The following is a 25789-nucleotide window of genomic DNA, read 5'->3' as shown; positions in this document are numbered from 1 at the left end:
TCGACATCAGTGTAAATCGTGCATTTAAGATGGCGCTCCGTGTTCAGTGGGGGGCTTGGATGACAAGTGGGGAGAAATCCTTCACTAAAACGGGCCGCATGTGAAGAGCCACTTATGGTCAAGTCTGCCAGTGGGTCCTGACAGCGTGGAGCATTGTCAAAAAATCCACTATCATCAACGGGGTTTGAAAGGCTGGACTGCTGCGTGTTGTTGAGGGCAGTTCAGCGGGGAATTTGCCTCCGGATGAAAGTGACGAGAGCACAATGAAAACGATCCAACATCGGATGAAGCAATTCTGAGGCTATTCAACTCCGACACCGAAGGAGATGACTTCAGTGGTTTCAGTGCACAGGAGGAGGAAGATAGTGACCAATGACTTTCTTGGTAGGCTACTGTTTAATTTTTGTTACAAGCCGTGTTTCTTTAAAGCCTATTTATTTTTGTTACAAGCCGTGTTTCGTTTAAAGGCTGTGTAAAGTTCATTTGTTTCAATGTACCGGTAGGCACCTGCGGCTTATAGACATGTGCGGCTTATTTATGTACAAAATACATTTTTTTTTTTAAATCAGTTGGTGCGGTTTATATTCAGGTGCGCTTAATAGTCCAGAAATTACGGTATGTTAAAATGGTTTGTAAGAGCCAGTGTCAACAGCGTGACTCTGCGGTACTATGATGGAGCCAGTGTTTGTCCTGGTTTAGAATAAACATGTGGGCTGCTGTTGATGATGTGATATTTTTGCTTTTACATTGACTGAACCATAATTGTCTGACTCACTGACACCTAGCAGCCCATAGCTACCCCGATAGAGGGCATGGGAAAGCTAAGGTTCTCAACCTGGGGGTTATCTGGAGACGTGTGGTTGGATGTTATCTCTGCTGGAGAGGCTGATGTCAGTTAGAACAGGGAAAGACCAGCAATGTTTAAGTGTATATTACCTTTCTTGTAATGCTACAGTACAGTGTTTTAAATTGTTATAAACTGCACCAGTTGGGGAATTGTGAGCTTTGATTTTAGAGCATATACTTTACTAAACTTTACTATGCCTACACCACTAGCAAGGAAGAATATTACAAAGTGTCTGAGGTGATTAAACAGGTTCACGTTTTGGAGAAAGCTCCTTTGACGTATCAGTCAGAGCACACAGACCCTCTATCTCTCTATTTCAAAATTTCCAAAAAATTGTTACGAAAACTGATCTTCCACAGTGAAGTTAAGTTTGATTTACACAGAAGCAGGGTTCTTACCTCAGCCGGCCATGCGGCTCCAGGCTTTAATCTGACTCACCAGAACTATGTTGACCTCAACACATGGCTGCCCAAACAGCCTGGAGAAAGACAAGAGACAAGAAAGACAGGCAGGTTAATAAAAATACACAGAGCGAGACTTAGAGTGTGAGTGACAGACATACAGACAGACACAGACAGATTTTGGCATCACTAGGACTAACTTAATTTATGACAGGCTATATAGATAGATATACAACTGCTGCAGTAATGTGACTATATTCGTTGGAAATCTATGATTTCAAAAAACGATTTTACTGTCCTGCTCGTTTTTAATTGATTTCCCAACAGCATCATCATCATCTTAGTTAGTAACACAATTCCAAACTACTCAAGATGCTATCATGACAGAGACCGGGAAAACGCACATGGAAATGTTAGTTGAAAGGAATCAGAGATCAGATTTACCAGATCACGTTTCAGAATGCATGGATGGGTGAAGCATTTGAGATCATGGACATCCCCAAGATCAGAGCAGATGTTTCACAGGCATGGTGGAGCTGGTTTGGTTTTTTCTTCAGTAGCTGTTTGCTACGTGGGAAGAGTGTCGGTGTGTGCCGTAGTAGTGCAAACCCAGGTTTTATAAAGGATTCTTCCCAAACATCTTCAACACCATAGGACTGTCATGTGTAAAAGAAAAGAGAGCAGTGCGACATGGATTTGTAAGACAATGGCACAACGTCTTGGTACATATTCGGAAAGGTTTTGTTTGATCTTTGACAGTTTTGCAAATTATCTTTGATTCTAGATGACCATAACAGGCCTGTCATATCCGGTCGGCCTAAAGAAGGAAGCAGCACAGCACATTATTTAGTCAGACCAGGCACCAGGAGCCAGAGCGTGACTTCCTGATTTTTGGACAACATGACCTTTAAAGGCGCTGCATGGTCAAATCCGACATCTGCATTGGGCGTGCAGCATTTATGGGGATACGGCCTCTGCATAAGTCAGGGCATTCATATTTATTTACTTATATTTCACATATTTTACTTCACGGAGCAGCGCAGAACTGTTGTGAAGGAAGTTGTCAAGGATGTGAGTTTGTGTTTATACTGGAACTCCCGCCCCCACCTACCATCAACCAATCATGTCAATGCGGAGCCCTTGTTACAAAATGGGCTCGAACCAGGGATCCTTTCCACACAACGACAACAGTCACCTATGAAACCTCATTACCTATCGCTCCACTTGCAGAGCAAGGGAAACAACTACTTCAAGGTCTCAGAGTGAGTGATGTCACCGATTAAAATGTAACTAGCCCGCACCGCTAACTAGCTAGCCATTTCACAGTGGTTACATACTGTGTCTTCAGAATGTATTCATACTCCTTTACCTTTTTCATATTTTGTTGTATTACAAAGCAGGATTAAAATGTATTTAATTGTCATTTTTTGTCAACGATCTACACAAAATACGTACTGTAAACACAAATGTAGCCAATGTCTTATTTTTAATTGGCTTTACCATGTAAAAATTCCTCTACACACATTGCATTCGCACATTGAGAATGCACTGCATGCTCACGACATGGACAATTACAGATTACCCAAACATTATAATAAGATTAGCCAACCATCGTTGTTGATATGGCCTGTTTGTGACTTTGCCACGAACAAATGAGCAGGGAAATAGCCTAACCTACAATCGATTTGACAGTAAGGTCCAACAAATGAAAGTCAAAGATGCCATTTTTTAACAGAATTCTAAAGGAAAAACAATAACCAGTCTATTCTATTGTATGAACTTGATGTTCCTAAACAGACTCCCTACAGTTAATTCAATGTGCATCGCATATAGGCCTTATGAGTCCAAACTTTTCACAGAAGCTGCATGGACAAAATAATTGACAATATAAAGAAAAAGTTAACTTGAATGTCTGTTGGCTGTTTTGCTGCTCTGATATTGCAATAAAACATTGGTTATAGGTTACTAATTAGGCTACTGTGTGATGCCATAACCAATCGATGGCATAACCAATTGCATTACCGCTAAGACCAGCTTTAAATAACAATAATGAGAATAATAAAATACCAGCTTTTGGTGAATCACTAGCGCTGCTTGAAATAGGCACACTGGCACACATTTTTAACGAACACACCTCAAATATTTCCGCCCCTCAGCACAAGGGGCTGATATAAGATGGTGCCTGGATTGGGTTGGAAAATACTAGAGTGCTGGCTTTTACATGTCGAAATTGCCAAAGAGCATGCGTTTGACACTAGCGACGCCTTCCGTCTATTTAAGTACCATAATAAATCAATAACATCAAAATCCGTTGTTGCATGGGCTGAGTCTCAATTCACTGCATCCGCCTATGTCGGACTTTCACATCTGGCCAAGCTACAGCAGTGTTTGTCAGACCATGAGACACAGAAATTCGGTCTTGTCATAAAAATGTTGGTAGCGTCCAAACGGTTTGGCCCACAAACTATTATGGAAAAGAGAGACTGTCACGAACACAGTGGTGTTGTCCGTTTTGACTCCCACAAGTGTCATGGGACTCATCTGAATGTACCCTATACAAACGAGTGGAAGTATGGAGGTATTTCTGTGCCAACTAAAATAAGAGGTTAAATATGTGTCCAAAAAAAACGAATATATTTCCTGAGCTTTCTTATATCTCCTAGATGTAGGACAGACACTTTAAAACTTTATTCCTTATGATTTCTTTTTGACTGTCTTTTTTGACATTCATGCGATTCTATGGGCTATTGTAGTAAAGGCCAAATTCAATATTTTATCAAATATTTTGGGGGGGATTTCTTTTTATACCTACAATTCCAAATAAAATAACTAAATGATCCATAGTATGATCGTCTTAAAACAATTCCATATGTTAGCTTAGTACTCCAGTGACATGAGCCACCTGAAAGCACAAGGGAATTGAATTGGAATTTGTGGAATTGTTGGGGATAATAATGAAGTGGGAATTTAATGATTGGAATTGACCTAACATTTGAATTGAGAGGAATTGAATTATCTCTGAATTCAAAGACCTGATCAGGTATTTGAATTGAATTAAATGGAATGTACAGGAAGAGGGAATTGAATTATAATTGAATTTGGGGAATTAACTGCAACCCTGTAACGTAATGTTTCTCCACTGATCAGCTACAGCAACACTAATCATTGGCCGGAGCATGCCTATTGATTATCATGATGATCTTTATAAGATGTTTAAACCTCTTAGATGGATCAGTGGACTGGTCCACTATTACAGTGCTTCCTTTGTTCTAGAAAAATCCACAACTAACCGGCAGCTGCTGTACTAATCTGGAAAAGAAATGTGGGGATGGTGGGAATGGGGGTGGGGATGGGGGTGGGGGGGGGGTGGGAGATATGCGGGAATCAAAGTGATATTCATATTCTCCTGTTTAGGATCATCCTTGCAGTCTATTCATTGACATTTGGATAATTGAATAGTCAGTTTGCATGCAACTCTCCTTTTCCACCCACAGAGGGCCTTGTGATCTAATGGTAAACACAGTAACCTCCCTTCCAGCATGACAGGAGAGCCTTCAAAACGTTATGAACAGTAGTAATTGATTGCCGATTGCCAATTTGTGATTTAATTTACTGATTTATAAATTCAGGAATATAATCCCAATGCTATATAAAGTGATAGTAAAACATTAACATGAGTTTATATTTTTTGCCCTCTTTTTGTTTGTGAAAACCAAGACATCGTGGGTAGCAACAGCCTACCCCTAACTCACAATGATTAACAAATGGCAATAGACAACGACCACTATCAAAGAACAGCAGAACCATGCATGAAATCACCTCCCACCCTCGACTCTCTATCCCACTGATATTCATCCTAAATAAATTAGTTGTATCCTCAGAGGTCTCTGTGGACATCAGGCCTTGCTTCAGTCTTATCTCTTTGCCACACTCCCCCATGCCATGCCTCTGTGTGTGTGTGTGTGTGTGTGTGTGTGTGTGTGTGTGTGTGTGTGTGTGTGTGTGTGTGTGTGTGTGTGTGTGTGTGTGTGTGCAACAGAGTCAGGGTGACTGATGACAGTACACAAATGTTTTTATGTGTTTTATAGTAAAGATGGAATTGAACTGTAAAAAAAAGTATTGCCTTTTAATGTGCCATGAACACAAACTGTCATGATGTTTTCATCTGATTGTCAAACAAATCGGTTAATCCAAAATAATTCCAGCATCCGAACAGTGCACTGGGCACATGCCAACATTTCATCAATTGTCAAGGTGCTAAAAGGACATGTATCTCACCTGGAGAAAGCATCTGAGCGAGCGAAACAGGGCCTCTCTGTCTTATTATATGTAGCCCATGTATTTGATGCTGTCTGGACGATGAAGGAATTATCACCACAACAGCACCTGTCTTTTTACTAAAGAAATGCGTTAACTAAGGACATTTTTTCTGTAAAAATTCAATCATCCTTCCTTCTTTTTCTTTTCTCTGCCCCACTTTTAAAGCACCTCATTGTTGCAGCTTAATTTCATTGAATGTCACGCGCTTGCCATCATGTCGCGTGAAACAATGCATGGGAACTGTCAGGGTGGATTAGTCCATTATTATCAACCAGTCCATGGGTGATGAAAGACACTTGTTTCTAATATTATGAGAAAAATATGGATTATATTGATATTGATATTAAATATATGTATACTCTATGTGTGGAAATGATTGATCAATTATGAATAATTATGCGGCTGTATAGACGGGATGGTTGTTTAGCAACAAAACAGACACATGCGCAACGATGGGGCAAAAGATAAGGAGGTTGGCTTACATTGTTGATAAAATGTAAACTAGATTTAGTCTCAAAATGTTTATTGAAAACATAAACACATTTGCACAATGAACACTTGTTGTCTCTTAAATACATTGTTACAGTTGTTGGTTAGCTAGCTAGGGATTTTTTTTTGCCATATTAGCATTTACATGAAATCAGTCAAAGCACCTAAAAACAGGAGATGATATCAAGAACAAGATAAAACTAGCTGAAACGAGCCACCTACAATTCCCCGCATGGCATTTTCTTGTCATTACTGCTAGCTACTGGATCGAACCGTTCAGAATCATAACAAAGCACAGCTTCCGGCCACATTGATGCACGCGAATTATTTTCGTGAAGTTTTCAGACAACAGGTCTTTTAATTCATTATTTTTTTTTAGCACAGTGGCCAGGCAAACCCACCCTCCCTCACCATGTCCTTTGCAAATTTGAAGCTTCCTGAAGATTTTGCTGCTGCTGAACCAACTTGCTGAACCAACCTGTTGAACCAAAGGTTATGATAGCGATGAGCTAAGCAGTCCATGACAACAGGTCGTTTGTCGTGGGAGGAGGGGTTGGGGGGCCTCAAGTGGAGAAATTATTTTTTTAAATGTATTACTAGTATTTTTTTATTATGCCCAGCTCACGAGCCCCCTTGATGATGTGAGGCCTGAGGCAATTGCATTTTCTGCTTAATGGTAAGTCCTTCACTGAGGGCAGTGAACTCTAGTTTTAAGCCTCAGTCATCTTTAGGGGCTTGAGTTTTTTCTGATCATACGATCTGAGCTGGAAAAGCTCTGGGCCCCAGTTAAAGACAATAACTATGGAAAAACATTGTTTAAATTTTTTTGTCATAGCCTCTCTCTCTCTTTCTGTCCCACGTGACACTGTTGAGAGGTCATGCTCTTGCTTACAGATGGAGAACAGCCGTAGTCTGTCATTCACTCAACCATTGGCAGAGATGGTTTACTTCACTCTGAACTCATTTCTCATAACTGAATGCTGGAGAACATAAAATGTAACAGATTCTGCTCAAACTTGCTCGAAGAGAGCACATACGTTGGCCCTAACTCACAAACTGTAGCCTATATCAGGCTCTCTGCAATGATCTCACATGCTGTATGAGTTCTGTATCCACTGGGCCGGTCACTGAGTGAGAATGATACACTGAGGTTACCTGATCCATCTGTCACCGTCAGTGAACCTGGTCAAGGAATGGGAGCTATGCAAAGGAAATAGAAAATATGGAATTTAGAGAGAATAGAGGATGACAGAGAAAGATAGAGATGAACAAAGGGGATGTGATAACATGTCCAAATTGCAATCAATCCTGTTATACAATGCCTTCAGAAAGTACAGAAAGTACAGAAAGGACTTATTCCACATTTTGTTGTGTTAAATAAAGCCTGAATTTAAAATGGATTAAATCGTTGTTGTTGTTTTTTTTTTTTACACACAATAACCAATAATGACAAATTGAAAACATGTTTTTAGACATTTTTGCAAATGTATTTAAAATGAAATACAGAAATATACAATTTACATAAGTATTCACACCCCTGAGTCAATTCTTTGTAGAAGCAGCTTTGGCATCTATTACAGCTGTGAGTCTTTAAGAGCTTTCCACACCTGGATTGTGCAACATTTGCCCATTATTCGTTAAGACACTCATCAAACCCTGTCAAATTGGTTGTTGATCATTGTTGGACAACCATTTTCAGATCTTAACATAGATTTTCAAGTAGTTTTAAGTCAAAACTGTTACTTGGCCACTCAGGTAAGCAACTCCAGTGTTTTGGGTTATTGTCCTGCTAAAGGTGAATTCATCTACCAGTGTCTGGTGGAAAGCAGACTGAACCATGTTTTCCTGTGCTTAGCTCCATTCTGTTCCTTTTTTTAAATCCTGAAAAACTGAAAACTCCCCAGTCCTTAACGATTACAAGCATACCCATAACATGATGCAAACTCCATTATTCTTGAAAATATGGAACGTGGGACTTAGTAATGTTTAGGGCAAATCTAATAAAACACATAACACTTTGTATTCAGGACAAAAAGTGAATTGCTTTGACACAGTTTTTGCCGTATTACTATTTTGCCTTGTTGCAAATAGGATGCATGTTTTTGAATATTTGTTATTCTGTACAGGCTTCCTTCTTTTCACTCTGTCAATTATGTTAGTTAGTATTGTGGCATTACTACAATGTTGTCGATCCATTCTCAGTTCGCTCCGAACACAGCCATTATACTGTCACCAATGGCCTCGATACATTCCGGCGGGCTACAGTAGCATACTTTGTATCAGTCAAATTCTCGCGATAGTTAGGATTGCCTAATCGCACAACTTGTTGCTTCCTGGGTCTTCCTCTTGTTTGCAAGTTAATTAAGAAGATCGTTTGGACTACTGAATCAAGCAAGATTTCCAGGTCGTATATCATTTTTTCATGAACAATGAATGTATATTTTTCACTAATGAAATGAAAAGCTGTTGCATTTGCAGAAATCGCAGTTGCATGCTTCAGCCCGCTGTATTTGCTAGGCTCAGTTACTACATCCAGTTGATTGCATGTTAAATGATTCGAGATCACAAGTGTGATACAAAATCTAAAACTAACGGTGCAAGAATGCATTATTTTTGTGAGAAAATAACACTGGGAACAATTAAATGATATTTATTATATAGCTAGCAGGTCATGTGAGTTAAAATGGGGGCACTTGACCTCTCGTATACAACCATAGGTCTAAAGGGCTCTTCAGTGCAGGTTTGCCAGGTCTAGCTAAAATCCGCCCGCCAGGTGTGAAAACTAGCCCAATATTTTTTTCACGGGAAGAGAGTTGCCAGATTTATCCAATAAACCCTTTTTCCATAATGTTATTGAGCGAATTAAGAACACATATCGACGTCATTTAACGACAGGCTAAGAAGCAACATTTGGTTTTCCATCAAAATAATAATTATTGCGAGTTTAAGAATGTCGCAAGATAATATAAATCACCCTTATTAAACTTGCCAGGTAATTTTCCATCAATGGATGTTGATTTAACTTGTTTTGACTGCTATGATTAAGCAATATGAACCCAAGGAGGTGTGGTATATGGCCAATTTACCACAGCTAAGAGTTGTTCTTAGGACATTTTTTGTCATTCCCGTGCTACACGGTCTGATATACCACGGCTTTCAACCAATCAGCATTCAGGGCTCAAACCACCCAGTTTATAATTATTAATAAATCCTGTTTGCGCATGTGCATAACTATAGATAAATATGATAGGAGAGTTTGAATGATCTAAGTTGGACAGAGGATCTCGAAACCTCTGGTCAAGAAACACTTGGACGAACTTCAAAAAATCCATTTTGGGCTATTTTCTGTCAAAAGGTGCTGTTATTATGTGCCAGATGTTAAGACAACAAACCATTATAAAAACCCTCTTAGGCCTCGCTCCCCCTCATCCTCCACATAAAACACCCGTACTGTTAAAGGTCCCCAAAGCATACACATCCCTGGGTCGCTCGTCTTTTCAGTTTGCTGCAGCTAGCGACTAGAACAAGCTGCAACAAACTCTCAAACTGGACAGTTTTATCTCAATCTCTTCATTCCATGACTCAATCATGGACACTCTTACTGACAGTTGTGGCTGTTTTGTGTGATGTGTTGTCTCTACCTTCTTTCCCTTTGTGCTGTTGTCTGTGCCCAATAATGTTTGTACCCTGTTTTGTGCTGCTACAATGCTGTGTTGTCATGTGTTGCTGCCATGCTATGTTGTCTTAGGTCTTGTTTTATGTAATGTTGTCTCTCTTGTCATGATGTGTGTTTTGTCCTATATTTTGATTGAATTTATTTTTAATCACCTGTCCCCGTAGGAGGTCTTTTGCCTTTTGGTAGGCCGTCATTGTAAATAAGAATTTGTTCTTAACTGACTTGCCTAGTTAAATAAAGGTTAAATAAAAAATATCCTATTTGCAAGATGTACTTGTCATTTCAATTAAGGTAGGCTACTGACTAAAATCTGGGTTTATAATTGCAATTCAACTTTGCCATGGTTTGCTGAGCTAGATGCAGGTAGCCTTATAGGCCCTGATAGGCCAACATGCCGAAGTCCACAATGAAACTGACATTAAATGTGGAGGATGATACATTAAGGACAGAGCGGTGACCATGATCACAATTGATCACTTCCAATTTATTTAACTAAACATGGCCATTACTAATTGCATAGATACACAAGGCTACAACAGCAAACTGAAGTTATAGGCTATTTATTAAGTATGTTTGCCAGCTCCAGGTAGGCTACATAAGTGGCACATTGATTTGCATTGACTCCAGTGATATCTTCATTTCAACATGTTTATTGTATCAAATGGTAGGCTACAGTAGCCTACAATGGCATATACACGGATAGCCAACAGATGCAAATGTATCATTCTACACAGTTTAATGTAAGTTTCACCCGAGGGAGTTCCGTAACTACCATTTCAAATATCCACTCGCTCAGTGCTCCAGACCCTAGAACTGAGCATGCGTAAAAACCTTCGCTTTCCCAAAGGAAAAGTCGACATTAAATGCAGTTTACTTTAAACCACCTCTGAACGAATTTATCTAAGGAGCTCTAGTTTTCCAATGCTTTGTCGACGCTATGTCAGTTTTAGCGCGTTAATATGAAATATGAATATGAAATAGATGTCTTCGTAATGGCCAATCTAAATAGCCTACCAACAACTGGTAAAAAGTTGTCACGATGTACGCGCATACTGCTCTGTCTCAGTGACTGCACAGCTCTAACAACCAATCCCCTTAACGCACACACCCCTCCGGCTCTTCCCCTCCTCACTCAGTAACAGCCTGCTCACTGCCTGATAGTCAGCAACAGCAGGTCACAGTGAAATATAGATTTTTTTTTAAAAAGAGAGAGAAATGCCATGGCTGCCGCGGTGCAATTTAGAATTTGGCCAAAAACCTGAAACCCACGAACAATACATTTTCACCCGCGACATCGTTTTCAAAGTAGCCCAATTTTACCGGAAAACAACAAACATGGCAACCCTGCTTGAGTGGGCACCTGTCTAGTCATATCTATTCATGTGAAAGAAGTGTGTCCAGTTGCTTTCTATCTCTGTGTTTTGCTGCTGGTCTTAATCAATCCAGTAATCCATGGAACTATCCATCAACCAAATAGTTTTCCCTTTAAAAAAAAGATTGCCGTTTTGAAACTGCTGTAGAAGTGTAGTAGCTGCAGTCGACTGTGGTATTTTGGACACGGTCATTTCAGAATAACTGCAGTTACTCTGCAAAATTACTGCAGTAAAAAAAAACTGTTATTCTGGATGCAGTATTTGCAGCATAATGCAGTTATACTGCACTCTGACTACCATCTTTTTTACTTAGGAATGTTTTTCCAGTACTGCAATAGCTCATAACTAATAAGTTATGTGTAATGTAGTAATTATAAAATATTATATTCTGCAGGATTAAAACCCCCAGAGACCCAACCATTTCACTATGTCAGCACTGAGCGGTAAGGTCCAGACGGTGTTGGGTCCGATAGAACCCGACCAGCTGGGTAGAACCATGACCCATGAGCACCTGACCATGACCTTTGAGTGCTGCTACTTCTCTCCGGCCCCGGGGGACGAGACTGTTGCCCAGGCCCCCATCCAGATGAATAATCTATTCTGGCTGAAGCAGAACCCTTACAGCAGGTAAACTCCCCTCCATATGTATTTTCGACAGTGCACATTTTTATTTAATTTGGGTCTATACTCCAGCATTTTAGATTTGAGATAGAATGTTTTATATTAGGCGAAAGTACATAATGTCAGCTTTTATTTGAGGGTATTTTCATACATATCTGTTTTACTGTTTAGATGCATGAAGTCCTTTAATTTCTAGTCTCCCCATTTGAAGAAGTCATCATTATTTGGACAAATTTACTTAGTTTAAAAATGTAGTCAAGTTTAGTATTTGGTCCCATATTCCTTGCACACAATGACTACATCTACAAACTTGTTGGATGCATTTGCGGTTTGTTATGGTTGTGTTTTGGATTATGTTTTGCCCAATAGGAACTGAATGATGACTAATGACTTCTGCCATTTGGGAGTCACTTCTATTGTAAGTAAGGAGAGATGTTTCTGAACACTTCTACATTCATGTGGATGCTATCATGATTATGGATAGTCATGAATGATGAGTGATTAATGATGAGTGAGAAGGTTACAGAGGCACAAAGATTATACCACCCCTCAAAATGCTAACCTTGCCTGTTATTGATAATGGTGAAAGGTTAGCATGTTTTGTTGTAGCCTCTGAACGACATCTTACTCATTATTCATGATTTGTAAAAGATGGTGCCGAAGAACACGGCTGACGTTTTACATTCTCCCAACCAATTGTGCTATTTTATTTTTTTGTGTTTTGTGTAACTTGTTTTTTTACTTATTTGTGTACATAATGTTGCTGCTACTGTCTCTTACGACCGAAAATAACTTCTGGATATCGGAAAAGAGATTACTCACCGCGGACTGGAAGAAACTATTTCCTTTAACAAGTCCGACGAGAAGGATATCCTGCTTTCACTGGTACAGGCCCAGATCCACGCCTTTTGCGTGAAGAGGGGACGCAGATCCTTCTGAGAATCCAAAGGCGGGCGAGTAAACTCCAAATGCCTTCCATTCTTCTTGCTAACGTGCAATCATTAGAAAATGAAATTGATGACCTACTATTAAGATTATCCTACCAACGGAACATAAAAAACTGTAACATCTTATGTTTCACCAAGACGTGGCTGAACGAAGATACGGACAAAATAGAGCTAGCGGGATTTTCCATGCACTGGCAGAACAGAGACGCTACCTCAGGTAAGACGAGGGGTGGGGGTGTGTGTCTTTTTGTCAATAACAGCTGGTGCGCAATGTCTAATATTAAAGAAGTCTCGAGGTATTGCTCACCTGAGGTAGAGTACCTTATGATAAGCTTCAGACCACATTATCTATCTAAGAGAGTTCTCATCTGTATTATTCGTAGCCGTTTATTTACCATCACAAAATGAAGCTGGCGCTAAGACCGCTCTCAACCAACTCTATAAGGCCATAAGCAAAGAAGAAAATGCTCACCCAGAAGTGGCGCTCCTAGTGGCCGCGGACTTTACTGCAGGCCAACTTAAATCAGTTTTACCAAATTTTTACCAGCATATCATGTGCAACCAGGGAAAATAAATCCTACACCAACTTTACTCCACACACAGAGATGCATACACAGCTCTCCCTGCCTGCCATTTGGCAAATCTGACCATAATTATATCCTCCTGATTCCAGCTTACAAGGAAAAACTTATATGATTACGAGGATGTTACGCTACAGGACTGTTTTGCTAGCACAGACTGGAATATGTTCCGGGATTCATCCAATGTCATTGAGGAATACACCACCTCAGTCGTTGGCTTCATCAATAAGTGCATCTATGACGTAGTCCCCACAGTGATTGTATATACATGTCCCAACCAGAAGCCATGGATTACAGGCAACATCCGCATCGAGCTAAATGCTAGAGCTGCCGCTTTCAAGGAGCTGGATACTAAACGCATTTAAGAAATCCCGCTATGCCCTCCGACGAACCATCAAACAAGCAAAGCGTCAATACAGGATTAAGATTGAATCCTACTACACCGGCTCTGACGCTCGTCGGATGTGGCAGGGCTTGAAAACTATTATGGACTGCAAAGGGAAACCCAGACACGAGCTGCCCAGTGATGCGAGCCTACCAGATGAGCTAAATGCCATTTTATGCTCGCTTCGAGGCAAGCAACACTGAAGCATGCATGAGAGCACCAGCTGTTCTGCATAAATGTGTGATAACGCTCTTGGTAGCCGATGTGAACAAAACCTTTAAACAGGTCAACATTCACAAAGCCGCTGGGCCAGACGTATAACCAGGATGTGTACTCAAAGCATGCACGGACCAACTGTCATGTTTTCACTGACATTTTCAACCTCTGTAATATCTACCTGTTTCAAGCAGACCACCATAGTCCCTGTGCCCAAGCGAAGGTAACCTGCCTAAATGGTTACCGCCCCGTGGCAATCACGTCGGTAGTCATGAAGTGCTTTGATAGGCTGGTCATGGCTCACATCAACAGCATCCTCCCGGACACCCTAGACCCACTCCAATTTGCATACCGCCCCAACAGATCCACAGATGACGCAATCTCAATCGCGTTCCACACTTCCCTTTCTCACCTGGACAAAAGGAACACCTATTTGAGAATGCTGTTAATTGACTACAGCTCAGCGTTCAACACCATAGTGCCCATGAAGCTCATCACTAAGCTAAGGACTCTGGGACTAAACACCTCTTTCTGCAACTAGATCCTGGACTTCCTGACGTTCCGCCCCCAGGTGGTAAGAGTAGGCAACAATAGGTCTGCCACGTTGATCCTTAACACTGGGGCCCCTCAGGGGTGTGTACTTAGTCCTCTTCTGTATATAGCCTACTTGGTAAATATTGTCTTCTTCTTGAACTGCACTGTTGGTCAATGGTTTGTAAGTAAGCATACTCTTGTTGTATTCAGCGCATGTGGCAAATAAAGTTTGATTTGATTTAGATTTATTCATGATTTTTCTTAACCATGGCATTATCAGGATTAATTTAAAGTGTTCAGAAACATCTCATCTTCTCATTTAGAAAGAAAATTACTTCAGTCATAGGGCTCTATAAAATCTGTTTTATTTTTGCCCGATTCTGTTTTTCCCCAAATTCTGTTTTCTCCGTTGAGTTTTTCCAGGTTTCCGTTCATCAGTTTTTCAGGTTTTCGATCTCAAAATCGCACTTTTTTAAAGAGTAACTTTTATGAAGAAAAAAAATAACAATCGAAAACCAGATGTCTTAGTTATAGTGAAACAAGTCAATTCTGGTCTTCATTTTGACTGTTCGTTACAAAAGTGATAGATTTGGGTCTTTCAGTAATAAATCTAGCTCTTTTTGCCCCTAGCGGTTCAACTCTACCATTGACATCATGATGTGTAGGCACCTTGAGAAGGTGCAAGGTGCCTCTACGTCATCTCAAGGGAGGGGTTCGGTATGAAATACACTCCCTTCTAGATGTGCTGGGTGGTACCACCTCAAGCCTTACTATAAAAGTAGGCGACAGCATGCCTTATTTGGCAATGGTCTTGGTAAGTATAGTGTGCCAATACATTTTGCATGATGCTTTCTTGAATAGACAATTTAAGTTTCACAAAATTCGAAAGGCAGTAAGGCACATTTCCTTATATGACCAAATTCAACATTTCATAGACATTATGTGCTTTTACGAAATAGAAAAAATGTAGGCTGAGGATTATACGTTTTATATTTGCAGCTACATAATCTTAACAAGAAATAGATGACAATGGTGGTCATGACAACATGGCTCATAGTTCAATGGTTGTGAGTAATTTTTTTTTTTTTTTTAAATAAAAGTTAACTAGGCAAGTCAGTTAAGAACAAATTCTTATTTACAATGACAGCCTAGGAACAGTGGGTTAACTGCCTTGTTCAGGGGCAGAACGACAGGTTTTTACCTTGTCAGCTCGGGGATTCGATCTAGCATCCTTTTGGTTATGGGCCCAACGCTCTAACCACTACCTGCCTCCCCCTGCCGCCCTAATCCCACATGGGGCAGATAGAAAAAAAGATCTCTTCATTTTCATCCCCAGCACACACACTTCTAATTCTGAAAACTGAAAGCATACCTTTGAGCAGGGCTGGATTAAGAAATCATAGGTACTTATTTTTTTAATTTTTTTTTTATAGCTTTTATAATACCACACAAATTACCAAAATGAGTGGCTACTCTGACTGACAAACTGAGATCAATCTGGTCTTGAATTTTAAAAAAGCAACAATAGCCCAGGCCAAAGAAGCGACACACAGATTGTACAATATAAGGAGGAAATACACTAACCGTTCAAAAGTTTGGGGTCACTTAGAAATGTCCTTGTTTTTGAAAGAAAAGGTCATTTTGTCCATTTAAAAGAACATCAACTTGATCAGAAATACAGTGTAGACATTGTTAATGTTGTAAATGACTATTGTAGCTGGAAATGGCTGACCTTTAATGGAATATTTACATAGGCGTACAGAGGCCCATTATCAGCAACCATCACTCCTAGCTAATCCAAGTTTATAATTTTAAAAGGCTAAATGATCATTAGAAATCCCTTTTGCAATTATGTTAACGCAGCTGAAAACTGTTGTCGTGATTAAAAGAAGCAATAAAACTGGCCTTCTTTAGACTAGTATCTGGATCATCAGCCTTTGTGGTTTCCATTACAGGCTCAAAATAGCAGAAACAAATAACTTTCTTCTGAAACTTGTCAGTCTATTTTTGTTCTGATAAATGAAGGCTATTCCATGCAAGAAACTGAAGATCTTGTACAACGCTGTGTACTACTTCCTTCACAGAACAGCGCAAACTGGCTCTAATCAGAATAGAGAGAGGAGTGGGAGGCCCCGTGCACAACTGAGCATGAGGACAAGTACATTAGCGTTTCTAGTTTGAGAAGCAGATGCCTCACAAGTCCTCAACTGGCAGCTTCATTAAATATTACTAGAAAAACACTTGTCTCAACGTCAACAGTGAAGAGGCGACTCCAGGATGTTGGCCTTCTCGGCAGAGTTTCCCTGTCCAGTGTCTGTGTTCTTTTGCCCATCGTAATCTTTTCTTTTTATTGGCCTGTCTGAGATATGGCTTTTTCTTTGCAACTCTGCCTAGAAGGCCAACATCCTAGAGTCGCCTCTTCATTGTTGACATTGAGACTGGTGTTTTGCGGGTTTCCAGCTACAATAGTCATTTACAACATTAACAATGTCTACACTATATTTCTGATCAATTTGATGTTATTTTAATGGACACAATGTGCTTTTCTTTCAAAAACAAGGACATTTCTAAGTGACCCCAAACTTTTGAACAGTAGTGCATTTACATTTATATATTCTTCTTCCATTCCTTTTACTTAGATTTGTGTGTATTAGGTATTGGTTGTGGAATTGTTAGATTACTTGTTAGATATTGCGGCATTGTCGGAACTAGAAGCACAAGCATTTCGCTACACTAGCAATAACATCTGCTAACCATGTGTATGTGACCAATACAATTTTATTTGATATACACAGGAAACTGTTGAGCGTGAAAAACCGGGCAGCATTGCAGTTCTTGACACAAACCGGTGCGCTTGGCACTTACTATCATACCTGTTCAAGGGTACTTAAGTCTTTTCTCTTGTCCATTCACCCTCTGAATGGCACACATACACAATCCATGTCTCAGGGTTTAAAAATCCTTCTGGAACCTTTCTCCTCCCCTTCATCTACACTGATTGAAGTGGATTTAACAAGTGACATAGATAAGGGATCAGAGCTTTTACCTGGATTCACCTGGTCAGTCTGTCGTGGAAGGAGCAGGTGTTTTTTAATGTTTTGTACGCTCAGTGTGGTCTAGCACCCTAACAGCAAGTAGTCTATATAGCCCGTACAGCAGGCAGATTTCTAGAACCATACAGCAGGTAGTCTAGCACCTTTACAGCAGGTAGTCTAGCACCTTTACAGCAGGTAATCTAGCACCTTTACAGCAGGTAATCTAGAACCTGTACAGCAGGCAGTCTAGAACGTGTTCAGGCTGAAGCCAATAGACAAATCTCTGTGTCCCTGTAACAATCTTCTTCAGCCATGAAAACCTGCTGCTGCTGCAGGAGACCAATGCTGTGCGGGAAGAGCTGCATGAGTACCGAAAGGCAGGAGGGGGTACCATCGTAGAAAACACTACCCAGGGTATCGCCCGGGATCTGCCCTGCCTCAAACAGCTGGCCAAGGATACGGGCGTCCACATCATAGGAGGGGCGGGGTACTATGTGGACGCCACCCACTCTGAGGCCACCAGGAAGATGACCGTGGAGAAGGTGGGGGAGGTTTATGGTAGTTTGTGTCTGTGTGATGGTATACTGGCCCATTTGTAGAAGCGACCCTCTCGGTCAAATGTATCCTAGTGGCTTTGGTCAGCTGTCTCCCACCTGAGGGAGCTATGGCCAGTTTGTGTCCATTGTCTGCCACTACTTACCCTGACTAACACTCGACTTCTCTCTCCAGCTCACAGACATCATCATCAGTGAGATTCTCCACGGGGCGGATGGGACCGAGATCCGCTGCGGTGTGATTGGAGAGATCGGCTGCAGCTGGCCAATCACGGACAGTGAGAAGAAAGTGCTGCAGGCCACTGCACACGCTCAGACCGAGCTGGGCTGCCCAGTCATCATCCACCCAGGACGGAACCCTGGTGCACCGGCTGAGATAGTGCGTCTCCTGCAAGAAGCTGGAGGTGACATCAGCAAGACCGTTATGTCACACCTGGATAGGTGAGAGCTTTCATTCAGGGCCCAGAGTGGAATGGAGGTGTGGCAGGACTTTTTTTTCCTGGTCAGTCACACAGTCAGGAAAAGGTCAGAGGCCTACATGGGTTTATAATACAGTATGAACAATTATACTTATAAAGCAAGCTTCTACAGTGCATTCGGAAAGTATTCAGACCTATTGACTTTTTCCACATTTTGTTACATTATAAGCAACAACACAAAAGTACCACATTTTCATAAGTATTGAGATTCTTTACTCAGTTCTTTGTTGAAGCACCTTTGGCAGCGATTACAGCCTCAAAACTTCTTGGTTAGTACGCTACAACTTGGCACACCTGTATTTGGAGAGTTTCTCCCATTCTTCTCTGCAGATCCTCTCAAGCTCTTGTCCCGAAGCCACTCCTGCGTTGTCTTGGCTGTGTGCTTAGGGTGTGACTTCCGTCTGGCCACTCTACCATAAAGGCCTGATTGGTGGAGTGTCCTTTTGGAAGGTTCTCCCATCTCCACAGACAAACTCAGGAGCTCTGTCACAGTGACCATCGGGTTCTTGGTCACCTCCCTGACCAAGGCCCCTCTCCCCCGATTGCTCAGTTTGGCTGGGAGGCTACCTCTATGGAGAGTCTTGGTGGTTCCAAACGTATTCCATTTAAGAATGATGGAGGCACTGTATTCCTGGGGAGCTTCAATGCTACAGAAATGTTTTTGGTACCCTTCCCCAAACCTGTGCCTCGACACAATCCTGTCTCGGAGCTCTATGGACAATTCCTTGGATCTCACGGCTTGGTTTTTGCTCTGACATGCACTGTCAACTGTGGGATCTTATATAGATGTGTGTGTCTTTCCAAATCATGTCCAATCAATTTAATTTACCACAGGTGGACACTAATGAAGTTGTAGAAACATCTCAAGGATGATCAATGGAAACAAGATGCACCCGAGTTAAATGTCAAGTCTCATAGCAAAGTGTCTCAATAGTTCTAAGGTATTTCTGTTTCTATTTTTTTATACATTTGTGAACATTTCTAAACCTGTTTTCCTTCGTCATTTTGGGGTATTGTGTGTAGATTAGATTTAACAAAATGTGGAAAAGGTGAAGGGGTCTGAATACTTTCGGAATACACTGTAATTGTTCAGGAATGTGAAGGCGTATTGTGGAGATTTTTAATCTGCTGATGCCTCAAAGATCGCTTCAGTGATGAGTGACTAAATTATTCATGGTTTGTTTTCCTAACACAGGACCATATTTGACAATGGAGAGCTGCTGGAGTTTGCAAAGATGGGGAGTTACCTGGAATACGACCTGTTTGGAACAGAGATGCTGAACTATGTCTATAACCTGGAGGTGGACATGCCCAGTGACAGCCAAAGAGTCAAGGCGTGAGTGCTCTTTGCTACCGAACTACCTACTAGACAACTGCAGCTAAACTAGGTCAATTTGGTTGTCTGTATCTATTTCACGATACTTTACTAAACCTAAAAAGTTAAATAACACCCATGGATCTCTTTTGATGTGTGTGCGTGCATCAAATCAAACTTTATTTGTCACATGCACCGAATACAACAGGTGTAGACCTTACCGTGAAATGCTTACTTACAAGCCCTTAACCAACAATGCAGTTCAAGAAAGAGTTAAGACAATATTTACCAAATAAACTAAAGTTTAAATAATTATAAAAAGTAACACAATAAAATAACAATAACCCGGCCATATACACAGGGTACCAGTACCGAGTCAATTTTCCGGGGGTACAGGTTAGTCGAGGTAATTTGTACATATAGGTAGGGGTCAAGTGACTATGCATAGATAGTAAACAGCGAGTAGCAGCAGTGTAAAATCAAACTGGGGGGGGGCGCGGGGCGCGCAATCTAAATAGTCAGGGATGCCATTTGATTAATTGTTCATCAGTCTTATGGCATGGGGGTAGAAGCTGGACCTAGACTTGGCGCTCTGGTACTGCTTGCCGTGTGGTAGCAGAGAGAACAGTCTATGACTTAGGTGACTGAAGTCTTTGACAAATTATTTTACTTTCCTCTGACACCGCCTAGTAAATAGGTCCTGTATGGCAGGAAGCTTGGCCCCAGTGATGTACTGGGCCGTTCGCACTACCCTCTGTAGTGCCTTACGGTCAGATGCTGAGCAGTTGCCATACCAGGCGGTGATGCAACCGGTCAGGATGCTCTCGATGGTGCAGCTGTAGACATTTTTGAGGATCTGGGGACCATTGCCAAATCTTTTCAGTCTCCTGAGGGGGAAACGGTGTCGTGCCCTCTTCATGATAGTTCTATGGTGATGTGAACACCAAGGAACTTGAAACTCTCAACCCGCTACACTACAGCCCTTTTGATGTTAATGGGGGCCTGTTCAGACCGCCTTTTCCTGTAGTCCACAATCATCTCCTTTGTCTTGCACACATTGAGGGAGAGGTTGTTGTCCTGGCACCACACGGCCAGGTCTCTGACCTCCTCCCTATAGGCTGTTTCATCATTGTCGGTAATCAGGCCTACCACTGTTGTGTCGTCTGCAAACTTAATGATGGCGTTGGAGTTGTGTTTGGCTACGCGGTCGTGGGTGAACAGGGAGTACAGGATGAGACTAAGCACTCACCCCTGAGGTGCCCCAGTGTTGCGGATGAGCGTGGCAGATGTGGTGTTGCCTACTCTTACCACCTGGGGGTGGCCAGTCAGGAAGTCCAGGATCCAGTTGCAGAGGGAGGTGTTTAGTCCCAGGGTCCTTAGCTTAGTGATGAGCTTTGATGGCACTATGGTGTTGAACGTTGAGCTGTAGTCAATTAACAGCATTCTCAAATAGGTGTTCCTTTTGTCCAGATGGCAAAGAACAGTGTGGAGTGCGATTGAGGTTGCGTCATCTGTGGATTTGTTGGTGCGGTATGCGAATTGGAGTGGGTCTAGGGTATCTGGGATGATGCTATTGATGTGATCCATTTCAAAGCACTTCATGGCTACCGACGTGAGTGCTACTGGGCAGCTCGCGGCTGGGTTTCCCTTTTGTAGTCTGTAATAGTTTACAAGTCCTGTCACATCCTACGAGTGTCAGAGCCGGTATAGTAGGATTACATTTTAATCCTGCATTGACGTTTTGCCTGTTTTAGGGCATAGCTGGATTTCTTGTAAGCATCTGGATTAGTGTCCCACTCCTTGCAAGTGGCAGCTCTAGCCTTTAGCTCGATGCAGATGTTGCCTGTAATCCATGGCTTCTGGTTGGGATATGTACTGTCACTGTGGGGACGATGTCGTCGATGCACTTATTGATGGTATACTCCTCAATGCCATTGGATTAAACCCGGAACATTTTCCAGTCTGTGCTACCAGAACAGTCCTGTAGTGTAGCATCCGCATCATCTGACCACTTCCATATTGATCAAGTCACTGGTACTTCCTGCTTTAGTTTTTGCTTGTAAGAAGGAATCAGGAGGATAGAATTATGGTCACTTTACCAGATGGAGGGCCAGGGAGAGCTTTGTATGCGTCTCTGTGTGAAGTAAAGGTGGTCCAGAGGTTGTTGTTTTTTTTTCCTCTGGTTGCACATGCTGGTGGAAATGAGGTAAAACGGATTTAAGTTTGCCTGCATTAAAGTCCCCGGCCTCTAGGAGCGCCGCTTCCTGATGAGCATTTTCTTGTTTGCTTATTGCCTTATCCTGCTGTGCCAGCATCGGTTTGTGGTGGTAAATAGACGACTATGAATAATATAAATGAGAACTCTGTTGGTAGATAGTGTGGTCTACAGTTTATCATGAGGTACTCTAACTCAGGCGAGTTATACCTCGAAACATCTTTAATATTAGACATCACCCACCAGATGTTATTGACAAAATATGACACATACCCCTGCCCCTCGTCTTACCAGACGCAGCTTTTCTGTCCTGCCGATGCAGGGAAAATCCCGCCAGCTCCATATTATCCGTGTAGCCGTTCAGCCGCGACTCGATTAAACATAAGATATTACAGTTTTTAATGTTCCGTTGGTAGGATAGTCTTGATCGTATTTCATCCATTTTGTTTTCCAATGATTGCACATTGGCCAATAGAATGGATGGCAGTGGAGGTTTACTCACTCGCCTACGAATTCTCAGACGGCAGCCCGACCTTTGCCCCCCTTTTTCGCCGTCTTTTCTTCACTCAAATGACAGTGATTTGGGCCCGTTCCTGAGAAAGCAGTATATCTTTCATGTCAGACTCATTAAAGAAAAACATCTTTGTCCAGTTCGAGGTGAGTAATCGCTGTTCTGATGTCCAAAAGTTATTTTCGGTCATAAGAGACAGTAGCAGCAACGTTATATGCAAAATAAGTTACAAACAATGCAAAAAATCTCATAAAATAGCACAGTTGGTTAGGAACACGTAAAACAGCAGCCGTTAGACGTGTGTGTGTGTGCGTGTGTGTCTCCCACCCTCTCTAGCTTGGCGTTCCTGGTCCAGGAGGGATATGAGGACAACATTGTCATTGCCCACGACATCCACACCAAGAACCGTCTCACCAAGTACGGAGGGCACGGCTACTCACACATACTGAAGAACATCGTGCCCAAGATGCTGAGGAGAGGGATCAACCAGACCCAGGTGGACAAGATCCTCATAGACAACCCCAAACGCTGGCTCACATTCAAATGAAGGATCAGAATCAGATCACCCAGAAGATAAAGGCTGCTCCATAGGCCTTTATCCTTTTCAACAGCTACTGAACTCACAGTTAAAAAAAAAAAAGTGTTTAGAAATGTTTTATTACTTGCAAATTACCAAATGCAATTGATGTCAGAAGTTGACATTTTTTATTCTTGCTACTTGTCTGTGATTTACTGAATCAAAGTGTTCTATTGAGAGGTAAACAAGGTAAAAAAAACCTTGGATTGAACACTAACAACATTCTGATAGCTGAGTGAGGAGTAACGTTAAATCAAATATATTTGTCACACAATTACTTGCCATGACTGAATCAAAGCTTCAATTCATGTTTGTAATTAATTATTAATACTGTAAGCAAATAAATTAAACCATCCAGCTAGAAAATAAGTCGTAGACTAAATCTAAATGTGGTGCCATTATTATACACAGAAACCAAATGTCATTTAACAAGACAAAGCGACAGTTTCTGCCCCAAACAAACTCAAGGACATGGACTGTACATTGTCTGCACTTGGTGCTCTACTCATAAATATGGTGCTTTTCGTTCTGACTAGTTTTAGTGAAAGCCATAGGAGCTTTGTTTGTAGTAATGACGTTTAACAAAGATTCTTTATTTTTTTATTGCTAAAAGATATTGGGGTACCAAAAGTTTTCTTTATTAGTATGCTTGTTAGATGTGTTTTCGTGATGTCACACTGTGACTGGGTGGCTATAGGAGGGGATCTGGTTGGCTGGTAGGTTGTGATGTCACCCAATGGGTTCCTATGGGAGGGGGCTGGTAGGTCATCCTGAAGGACATGGTCTTCCCTTCTGAGAACAGGTGGCATCACAGAGGGACTTCACCACATGAGCATCGACATCACAGCAGACAATACATAACCATTGTGTCACTTTAGGACAGTGTGTGATAGGATTTTAAAAGTTAGGGAGTAGGAGTGTTTTCCCCCCCTGATACATCACCAAATCGAACATCATGGTAGTCTGCCATTCAGAGGAAAATGTGACCCAGGAATATTTTCTTACCATTTTTAATACTCTGCTAAAATTAGAACTGACCAGTTGATTTTTTTTACATGATACATGATAATAATGTACCAAAGTCATTAAAATTGGTTTTGATTTATTTTCTCTAGTGGCATGTTTTTCTTCCATATAATGTATCGTTTCCATTTCAAATACTGGTTGTAGACCTAATTAATCTTAGTGGAGTAGCACTTAATTCATTTTCTGGGAAAAGGTTGAATTGGACTGTATATAATGAATGATAGCTCTTTTACACTTAATGCGGTAGTCTTATAAAGCATTAGTAATAGATCAACACTGCAGTGAGATGCAGACAGAAACACACCAAACATTACTTCATACAGTATCGTTTTAATCACCTCTGAGTATTATTTCCTATTCTATAGACTAACATGAACTGAGATGTGTTACAAGACCAATTGAAATGAATTGATTAGTTGACCCAATGTCAAAAGCCATGGACAGCAATGAAGCATTAACACCATTCCTGTTTAACCTGCATTAATATTGGTTTATACAGATGAAACGTTCACTCATCACCTTCCTTGTTTCCACGTGTCCAAGTTTCTGTATTGGATATTGCATAATTTGGAGATTTTATGCACAAAACTAAATGTCCATTTGAATGTTAATTCAAAGGTTCACTTCTGACCCGCCAAACCGTGCTTCTTAACACCCGCCAGCTTAACCCAGAAGCCAGCTGCACCAATGTGTCGGAGGAAACACTGTTCAACTGACAACCGAGTCGGCCTGCAGGCACCCTGCCCGCCACATGGAGTCGCTAGAGCGCGATGAACCGTGCTACAATATCTTCAAAATGGTCACAGGGAATCGCTGTGAGTGTTTGGAGAGAAGAGGGGAGCAGGGAGAGATGGTGATAGCTCTGATATTAGATGCATGTTGAGGGTAAAGTAATCCAATTCATATGTTATGTGATCTCTTCCATCAAAAGGAGAGAGAGAGATTTTTTGCAATTTCATATTTGAACATCCACTAACAGAGGCATGCTGTTTGTAGAATGGCGTTTCTGGATGGCCACAGAGGACATGGGCAGTACGTTTTCTTGGTACCTGGTCACACCTCAGCTCCCCCTGTGTCCAATTAATCACTGGAAAAAATCAATAAAGCCACAGAGGGAGAGCATTAGGTGGGAGTTGGTTGTAGGGCATGTTTCCCCATACACATTAGCAGTGGCGATTTTAGCATGTAAATCTTGGTGGGGCAAACTCCCACATTTTTTGGGGATGCATGCCAGCAAATCCACAACACTAAACAGACATTAGTTGCAATATAAAGGTGACAAATGGTGCCCAGAAACGGTTTAGGGCCTACAGAAAGCTGTCCCAACAGCAGAGCTTTCTTTTAAGCACCATGGAGTGAATCCTTACCACCTGGCTGTCAGAGGAGCCTTGTCTGGCAGTGAAACAGTTCATTCAGCCTCATTTACTGCCTTAAAAAAAACATAGCTGATATGGCTGACTTGTGGTTTCTACTGACAATTGAGATGTACTAACTATGACATAAGGGGACGACAAGCGAATAAGAGGCAATCTGTCATTTTGATTAAGACAATGAGTGAGCTAGGACGGACGTCAGTAGTTCAGCACTTTTGAGGTGTACAGCGAGAGAATTCAGAACATGGGCTGTTCTTACAGTATTCTCCCTATACACCAAGTCAGAACTGTAGGATAAATAAAGGGGGCAAATA

General features: G+C 41.4%; 1 protein-coding gene across 4 annotated transcripts; it reads left to right on the top strand.

Annotated features, from left to right (window-relative positions):
- The first annotated feature begins 8304 nt into the window (after positions 1 to 8304).
- On the top strand, positions 8305 to 24181 carry LOC110508547 (phosphotriesterase-related protein). 4 transcript variants are annotated; one of them, XM_021589126.2, is made up of 6 exons: positions 8305 to 8461; positions 11501 to 11733; positions 17736 to 17967; positions 18155 to 18420; positions 19654 to 19794; positions 22836 to 24181. In XM_021589126.2, the coding sequence occupies exons 2-6, from the start codon at positions 11534 to 11536 to the stop codon at positions 23044 to 23046; spliced, it is 1050 nt and encodes a 349-aa protein (XP_021444801.2). In that variant the 5' UTR covers positions 8305 to 8461; positions 11501 to 11533; the 3' UTR covers positions 23047 to 24181. The 4 variants fall into 4 exon arrangements, with proteins under 4 accessions (XP_021444801.2, XP_021444803.2, XP_021444804.2 ...); XM_021589128.2 differs by lacking the exon at positions 8305 to 8461 and adding an exon at positions 12097 to 12891 and having other exon boundaries at positions 11592 to 11733; XM_021589129.2 differs by lacking the exons at positions 8305 to 8461; positions 11501 to 11733 and adding an exon at positions 14573 to 15204.
- The last annotated feature ends 1608 nt before the right edge of the window (positions 24182 to 25789 follow it).

The sequence above is a fragment of the Oncorhynchus mykiss genome, chromosome 28 (assembly GCF_013265735.2).
Source record: "Oncorhynchus mykiss isolate Arlee chromosome 28, USDA_OmykA_1.1, whole genome shotgun sequence".
NCBI classification, from domain to species: Eukaryota; Metazoa; Chordata; class Actinopteri; order Salmoniformes; family Salmonidae; genus Oncorhynchus; species Oncorhynchus mykiss.
The sequence above is the reverse complement of the archived record's forward strand: the minus strand, read 5'-3'. Positions and strand labels throughout refer to the sequence as shown.